General features: G+C 44.8%; 1 protein-coding gene across 1 annotated transcript; it reads left to right on the top strand.

Annotated features, from left to right (window-relative positions):
• Positions 1-606: 606 nt before the first annotated feature.
• LOC136437147 (uncharacterized) lies at positions 607-8,958 on the top strand. Its single transcript, XM_066431627.1, has 7 exons — positions 607-1,239; positions 3,340-3,612; positions 4,364-4,479; positions 7,258-7,507; positions 7,560-7,571; positions 7,621-7,805; positions 8,429-8,958. Exons 1-7 carry the CDS (start codon positions 743-745, stop codon positions 8,956-8,958), a joined length of 1,863 nt encoding a protein of 620 aa, XP_066287724.1. The 5' UTR covers positions 607-742.
• Positions 8,959-9,148: the final 190 nt, after the last annotated feature.

Here is a 9,148-nt window from a genome sequence, read left to right as displayed (position 1 = left end):
ATGTCACCCATCTAACCTCAGCAACAAGTAGAGCTGGGCGGGTTTCCATTCATGTTTCATCAAGAAGCAAACAGAGGAATAGTCATTGGCTGACGCAAACCTCCCCCTTTGTTTCTGAGTTACTTATTCATATTTGTTGCATGCATCTCTTTATCTATTGAGATTTACCACAGATTTGTGGAAGGATTGACATAACATTAACAGGTGACTATCACCTCGTATTAAAGGTTTGATCGGGATGAACCCCTACTCTTATCGATACTGTGGTGGGTCCTTTAACGTGCTCGATGTGAGGTGTGGCTCTCCTCAAAACGGGACCTCCGGCTTTACGTCCCATCCGAGAGGACGTCCCTAACCGGAGCTAGGTACTCATTCACACCTGCGTGGAGGGAGTAAATAGGTGTAAAGTGTCTTTACCAAGGGCAAGACTAACAACGATACCGTAGGCCGCAGCCGGCCATCCATTCTCAGTCAGCAAGTTTCTTGGGGCTACCCTCCCGCTGCGGCCGCGGACGTAGATGGGCAGAAAAGAATGCAAAAGGCCGACAAAATAGCCCTGACTGATTGAGGTGACGTAAGTTGGGGTCAGTAGAGGGACGCGATGTTTATAGCAACTTGTACAGACGGAGACGCTCACTGATAACACTCCGCAACAGTCACCAGAAGTACACACACTGCGGGGCGAGCCGGACTGGACTTCTGGTCTCCCGTATTCTGGCTCGAGTCGCAGCATCGTGCGAAGATGGCGAAGACCCTTGCCGTACTCTTGGCCATGCTTGCGGCGGTTCTATTTTCGAGCGCAGTGGCCGCGACAACGTTGGATGAAGAACTCCACGACTTGGACAGCTTCATACAAACCCTCGTGGCCTGCAGGTCCGACTCTGTCCCAGGCTTAACCATCTCCGTCGTCAAGAACGGGGAGGTCGTTTTCGCCAAGGGGTACGGCAGACGGAACTCGAACCAGCGGCTCCCGGTGAACAACGAGACTCTTTTCGGTGTGGCGTCCGTTACCAAATCCTTCACTGTCGCCCTTCTGGCCGACCTCCTCGCGGAGAAGGGTGACGTCACATGGGACACACCTTTGGTCGACATCTTGGGAGAAGACTTCCGATTTCAAGACGAGTTCCGCACGAAGGAAGCGACTCTTCGCGACCTTCTTGCTCACACGATGGGACTGCAGAAGTTTCCAACTGGCGTTCTTCAGTTCGGGATGGCCGTCGACAGGGCGGAAGCGGCAAGGTACCTTTAACGACTGTCAAACACGTCTAGTACATGCGCCACACGGGGAAATATGTAGTAAAGCATCATTCACGTCTTACGAACGATGGTATTAGATAGTCCCAAATCCTAACATTGTACCGCTACAAATGTAACATATAATATTACTTACCGGTAGCAAGGAGTTCATTTCATATCTCGATATGGTCATGTTGATTTGATTATATGGATCACATCCACGCGCTCATCAATTTTCGGCCGTTTTCAAAAAAAAAAAAAGTTTTCTACCATACTGTAAATCGTGCAAAGCAGCTATCAAATGAGCAAATACATGACGTCAATTGCAAAATGATGATTCGAAAAACGGATCCTAATGTCTGGATCGTGTGACGTAACGGCAGGATTTTCGACTTAGAACCCAGGGGTCCCGAGTTCGAATCCCCTGCCGCCATCGATCTTGTGCCCTTGGGAAAAAGGCACTTTACACGGCTTTTCCCACTTCAGCCAAGTGTAAAAAACGGCGTGTGAGGGCAGTCTCATGCTTTGCTTTGTTTTTGAAAGTGTTCACTGTCAGATGTCATCCACATAATCAAATCAACATGGAATATATCAAAATAAAAGTTATTGATATATAAATCAGACAATGACGAGCCTCACCCAAAATGGTTCACGTGCAGAAAAAAAAATGAGAATTATTAAAAATTTGTCGGACATTATAAAAAGGCTCTATGTTTATACATGTAGTTTACATCTTCTGAGTGAGGTCCAACACTTTCTGATCTACAACACAGTGCACGTGCAAGAGTGCGCCGGTGTTTATCACAAGTGTCAGGATCTGGGCTGCAACGTTGGTTGGAGTGGTAGAGGCGGACGGCACACGACATAAGACAAGCCGATCGAGATAACTTAAAGCTGCGGATCGTCAACAAACAGCCAACAATATATCAATCGTAGTCTCCATTCAAATCCTCTGGGTGCTAAATAAAGGTAGACATTTGGTCGGGAAGAACCGTTAATTTGCCCCACCCCCCCTACAAAAAGCTCAGGCGGCCTCATACGTCTTCTGCAACCAATACAGAAAAAAAGGTGAGTGTGTGGAAGTGACGAATTTTTATGATGGGGAGGCACCAAGTGTTTCGACAAGCCCTTCTCTCATTTTGTAGATATTTGCGTGAATGTGCCAAACATTCAAGAATCATCTTACAACGCTTGCAACCTACTGTTGTTTCCTTCACTTTTTAAAAACGCTTTTGCTTGATTTGGATAACGATAACGATGACGCGGAGGGAACCCTATTGTTTGTTTATAATCACGCCAGTGATAATCCCTTGACACAAAACAGATAGTAAGGCGTTACTATTTATCCTTTTCTTTTTTAAGTGCATACACATTTTGATTTGGATAAAAGCTGCTGTTTGTGTTTAATTTCAATAACAGAGCGTTTTTTGTTTCTTTGTATTTTCTTCGGGGCATCTGTAAATTGTAAAAGATCACGTCTTTTGTTTTCCAATAAACAAAAATGAACTCACCGGAATTTTCGACTGAATCGCTCAGTCCTCTTCAGTTATCTGATACACTTGCTCTGGGCACTGAAGAGGACTGAGCGATTCAGTCGAAAATTCCGGTGAGTTCATTTTTGTTTATTGGAGAAGTGTCATTACAAAAGACGTGATCTTTTACAATTAAAGCATGCCCTCAACATAAGTTAATTAGTACGTTATAAGGAGGGATAAGAAAGTGTATGTGACTATTATGACATGCAGTGCAATGGTTAGTATACACGTGTGACGTCAGCAACGGGTCAAAGGTTATTGGAAGTCGATATCGTCCCTCGGCTGCTTTGGATAGTGTTAAATTCTCGATCCCGAACACGATTACTTTTTGGAGACGAATAAAGGAGGCCATCTACTTCAGGGCATACCGGCAACATTGTCTTCACCGGGACGGGGGGCGACACCGACTTCCAACAACCTTTGACCTATTGCTGACGTCACACGTGCGTTAAGTCTCTTGTCCAGAGCAATTGAAGAAGAGTTGAGCGATTCAGTTCAAAATTCCTGTGAGTCCGTTGTTCTAGTTTGATTTTTCAGTGAATGCACATCTTCCTTGCCTCCATGCCAGGAGAGTCAGGTACTTCTCCGAGGTCCACCCTTTCCGGACTGCGTTCTACTACAGCAACAATCTGTACACCCTGGCCGGGCACGTCGCCGAAAGGCTTGCCGGGAAGCCGTACGAGCAGCTGTTACGGGAAAGGATCTTCCTCCCCCTGGGGATGAGCGGCACCACGTTCCTGTCAGAGGCGCTTGAGGAGGACAACTTTTCAAACTTCGCGGAGAGCTACGGGGTGTACAACAAGGACGGGCGCTCTCTGCCCGTAAACCGGGAAATATACAGGTAGGATGGCCTCTTTCCTCCAAGGCGGCAAACGATTGGCGACCTTAGATATAGAGCGACCAATTTCAAACAAACCATTTTCAGAATATCATAAGTTAACGCATCAGTGATTTCAACAGTTGATGTAGCAATGTGTAGAAAACATTGTACTTCTTTGTTGCTTTGTTTCTGAAATGTGCTTGTACAACGTTAACCTGTATATAGGCTGTATGAGTAAATCATGATGTTCAAAGTACCAGTGTCCTTATGCATTTTAGTTTTACATTGTTTGACTGAATTTGCTGAACTATTTCGGTCGAAGTCCCTAGTTTTCCAGAGCCGTTATAAGAAAGACAACATTATTTTGCTACGTCACCTGCTATGACGGCTTAACGAAGTGCGTGTGAGTAGGGGGGGGGGGGATATGATGACGCTTTAATGTAGCAGAACACAGTTTCCGGCGTATGGGGATTACTATAGTTAAGGACCACAAAGTGACCGACACGGCTAAAATTATAGTAGGGTACCCTAGAGAAGCACGACAAACAAATATGTTCAGTTGAGGGTACAATCTACAAAATAACTGAAAAACATATGGATGTCATCTCGTGGAGGGCGGGGACTGTGTGTCCCAAGGGCCAAGGAACGGAGATGGGCGCCGCCGTATACACCATATAGTGTGGGAAGGTCTTCAAATTCCACTTGTTGTTCGCCCAAACAAAGGGAACAGAGAAGGTGCTGTGGCTTTAACCTGTTGTTCGACCGACCTCAGGATCATGAAGCTGCTCGCCCCCGCCGGCGGCGTGGTGTCTAACGCGGGGGACATGGCGCGGTACATGCAGTACCACCTGCGCCCGGCAGGGGCGGGACCCGACGGCGAGCCCAACGGTACGTTATGAGGTTGTGTCTCACACCTCCGTTTTATATTTGGAGTTTTTGTGGTTCATTGGAACAAGCGAAAACGCATGCATGCCTCTGCAGTTTCTAGACAAGTTGCTAGGGGGCCGAAACCTATACCTCTTCTTCCCAGCTTCAAAAGCTATATACTGGCAATCAATATTAAAGCTTACCCTCAACATGTATGTTCCTACTGTGCAAACAAATTGGTGCTATATGTTGGTGAAAACTGCACATGTATTCATTGTATGAATAAGTATGATGATGATGATGATGATGATAATGATGATGATGATGGTTATAAAATTGACCCAGTACAGTACTAATTCATAACGGAACAAGAGTTTTACGACCTCATACCTTCGCGAAATGATTTTGACCTTTATGACTGACGTATTAGGAGTGTTTTTCATCAATCAAAAATCATACCAGTTGATCCTCCTCATCCAAATAACATAAGTTGTCCAAACCTCCTTGTTATGATTATGAGCTTAACAAAGAAGGTTATGCTAACATTTTTCATCAATAATGCAAATAAGCTCCTTATTAGCATAATTTGATTCAATGGTGTTCACATTCACACAACTTCTAAATGCTACAAGTATGAAATTGCCGTTATTTACTAGTATGGAATGATAGTAGTTTCTCATGAATTATGCAAATTAGGCCAACATTTGCATAATTTCTATCTATTGACATTCCTCTCTTCCTCAGTTACAAATGTCACATATTTGAATAGTCATATCATGGAACACAGCAGGTTTTTAAAATTGCCTCATTAATTATAATCTGATTTGCATAATTATCATCCAATCATACAAAGCATCACATAAGCTATCTACATACCAAAAATCATGACCATCCATCAAGCCCATCTCGAGTTATATTATTTTCTCATTAATTATGTAAATGAGGTTCTCATTTGCATAGCTGATATCTATTAATATTTCTCTCTTCCTCAGTTACATATATCACATGTTTGCGAGTCCTATCATGGAAATTGATGAATGTATAAACTTTCCTCATTAATTATGCAAATTAGTTACTGATTTGCATAATAAGTATCCAATCATGTACATCATCGCTCAAGCTATGTACATGCAAAAAATCATGACCTTCCATCAAGCCCTTCTTGAGTTATTCCCTTTCAAAGTCTGAAGCAAAACCTACCCCTGCAGTTCCAAAAAAGTTGCTAGGGGGCCCAAACCTATACCACTTACTCTCTGCCCAACGAGCTATCTACCACTCAAAAATCAGTTCCATAGCATGTCCACAACACGAGATATCATAACATGAAGTTCCGCTGCAGTACCGTAACAAGCCGATAGGGGGCCCAAAATCTAATCATTTTCAGGTTTCATCGAGACCTACCAACATACCAAATACCAAGACAATCCTTCCAAGAATTCTCGACTTATCGTGTTCACTAACAGACACACAGACATGCTCGGTATTCCCATGCTGTGGCACTGCATTAATGACTGTTCTTACTCATATAAGGCCGTGTATATCCAACTTTGGTCAAAATTTGTATGTTTCAGTCTTTTAATTGGTGTAAGGAGATATCTTTGTGGTTTGGTTTCACATGCTCCGAGTGGACTCTTCCAGGCTGGGAGTAGGTCAAAGTTGACGATTGTTTTCGTCTGTCAGCTGTTACGAGAGAACGAGCTGGTCAACTGTCTATTTTCTTTGCATGATTCTAAAGTAGACAGATGTGGCTTTCTGGTGCATAAGAATTTTTGGGGCTTGCAATTAAGGTGAATCCTTTTCTGAGCCCTTGTTTTAGTGCTTTAAAGCATTACTGCCTATATGGGCAAGCCTATCTCTTGTATCTGCCCTACAGCTGGCTGATAGCCAATTTGTCCCTGGCAGCTGCAGTACATGTAACTGACGTTTCCTGCCTGCCTCATGACCCCTCATGACCAACTTTGCCCCCCATCTGTGACCCCATCAATATCCCCTGAAACAATACAGCCCACACGTCGCAACCAGAACGCATAGTAAAGCATACAATTGAACACATTTTTACACTTTTCTCGTTTATTATGCAAAACACTTCGCCCAAAATCTAATCATCTTGAGATTTGCCACATACACACCGACACACCAACTACGACAACAAACCATCCAGGCGTTCTCGACTTATTCTGTTCACTAACAGACACACAGACAAGCACCATCGAATAACCTTCTCGACGAAACCATTCGTCGCGAAGGTAATTAAGTGTAAAAAGCTTACATATTTGCCAAATTTTGGCATGTTGACCACTGTTTGGGGGCAATGAAATTTCCTTTCTTTTTTTTCAAAATCAGGCGAAAATTAATGAGCGCGCTGATGTCATCCATAAAAATTGCTCGCTGTGGCCTCATGAATCAAAGTCTAACTGTAATTTACACTACACACAAATTGGACTGATCAGCTCCAGTCTTTGTCAAGGAATGAGCATTATGCTATACAGATAGAACACGTGACTCGGTGAGAAGTGGATCATAAGTTGCAGAAGGTACATCAGGGATTCAGAAGCCATTTACATCAGGGCTTTACAACCATCCCTCAACAGAAACTTTCCCAACTTATGATCCACTGCTCACTGAGCATGAGTCACGAGTTCTATCTACATGGCGTGACGTCACAGAAGCCGTGGATCCAGCTGATTCCTTGACAAAGGCTGGAGTTAATCAGTCAAAGATTTGGGTAATTCTATTTTGTGTGAGTTTGTAATCATAATTCAACTTTGACCCGAAGAGTCCGTCTCCTGATTCCCCCAGACCTGCTCCGAGAGGCGCACACGGTCCAGTTCCTGTCCAACCCCAAGAACGAGGAAAAGGGCAGGGAGATCTTCCGACCGCAGTTTCCGGTGGGAGTCATGGACAAGGGAGAAGGCCTGGGGCTAATAGTCGGCAACTACAGAGGTATCTGTATCTGTATTTTGTTTTATTTGAACAATACATATAAATTACCAGCATGTATACGGTTCCGTTTCCAATCCGGGGCCCGGCCGGGCTGTTTGCGAAAATGACAAGCTGTCCAACCGGGCCCCAGATTGGAAATGGGACCGTAACATAAAAAGGTTTTATTTTCGGTGTGTCTATTGGTGTTTTTGTGTGTTCTTAATTATTCCATTGAAACAGATCTCATCCCCCTGCAGGGTACAGGTGGTTGCATCATGGCGGTAAACTGTTTGGCTTTACGTCACTGATGACGCTGTTTCCTGACCAATCAGGGGGCGTGTTCACCAGTGTGAACGGCCCCGTGTTCCGCCTGGACAGAGACGTGCACAGAGTCCTGCACTACCGGGTATCCGACATGATACTCGGTACGGTTTGGTTTATTTTATCTCAACGTTTACGGACAAAAAGAAAACTACTCTCCTCACAATATCTACACATTACAGAAAAAGCGGGATCATTCATCTCTCAATGTATCTGAAAAAGAAGTTGAACCCAATAAGTTAGAATTTAGTGTCAGTAGCTAAACTAGAGTTGTAGAATACTATACTGTTCACTGTCTGTCCGTTTCGTTCATGTTAAATGTATTTGCAATTAGCTTACGGGAAGGAAATTGCAATAAAGTCTCAATAATCACAGAACACAGTATATATCCGCGATCCTCGTAGTCAATAGTGAAGTACATGTAGTTCGGGTACAAGTAGTGCGCCACAGTAGTTAAAAGGCCGTCAAGATTCTTCCGTGCATGCCAGCGAGGCGGAAACTATGGTGAGTGGTAGCGGAATACGTCAGGTTTGAGACTGTATGAGTTTGATTATGATGTTTGTTTCTTCGGCCTAAATTTTTGCCTGAATACTGTTACTGCCTACTGCTACATACATGTAGAAGGCAGAAAGGCCCACCCAAAAAGCTTGATATGGAGGCTACATTCTCCCTTCCGTATCCGTTCTGCTATCATGCCGCTAACACCTCGTAATGTGTGCCTTTTCAGGTCTGGACCCGTGGCTGAACACCACCACCGCCTGCAGCTACCCCCAACCCTGGGGCACACGCCCTGCCGACCACCTCCCCGCGCCTCCCGCAATCTCTCGCGACTTCCCGCGAGACAAACGAGACTACGTGGGTTCCTATGGCAACCAAGTCTTTGGCAACCTCACCATCTTCCTCAACTCAGCGGACGGCACCTTAAGATTTAGAGCAGGCCTGCTTGGTCGCGGGGTAGTTCTTTCGCTGAACGCCACGAACAGCGTTCTCCTCAAAGGTCCCCCAGACATGTTCGCACCGGTTCAAGTCTTCTTGGAGGAAGAAGGAGGGGCGATCCACCGCCTTGTGGTGCCGGGAGTTCCTCCCGAGCCGGCGGTTGTGTATGAACGAGGCCTGAAGCTTACGGATGGGGACGGGTCACATCGGGAGGGAGGAGGTACACCGGGTGCAGTCTCTGGTGCTGAAACTACGGTGTACCGTGCGTGGTCCTCCTGTTTAGTGTTAGCGGTCTCTCTTCTTGCGTTTGCCTTTATTTGATGATATTAACTCTGTTTTACAACATACAATATCATCATTAATCCAATCTACATCTGTCTGACAGCCTTCCGCATGAAATGTCTGGACCTGATGTAACAGTATCCTGAAAATTGCCCACTGTTTGATATAGCATAAGCCTGGCATTCTGCCTGTACTACGTGCACGTGTTGCCTTATGTTTTTATTCATTT

This window comes from Branchiostoma lanceolatum, chromosome 6, assembly GCF_035083965.1.
Source record: "Branchiostoma lanceolatum isolate klBraLanc5 chromosome 6, klBraLanc5.hap2, whole genome shotgun sequence".
NCBI classification, from domain to species: Eukaryota; Metazoa; Chordata; class Leptocardii; order Amphioxiformes; family Branchiostomatidae; genus Branchiostoma; species Branchiostoma lanceolatum.
The sequence above is the reverse complement of the archived record's forward strand: the minus strand, read 5'-3'. Positions and strand labels throughout refer to the sequence as shown.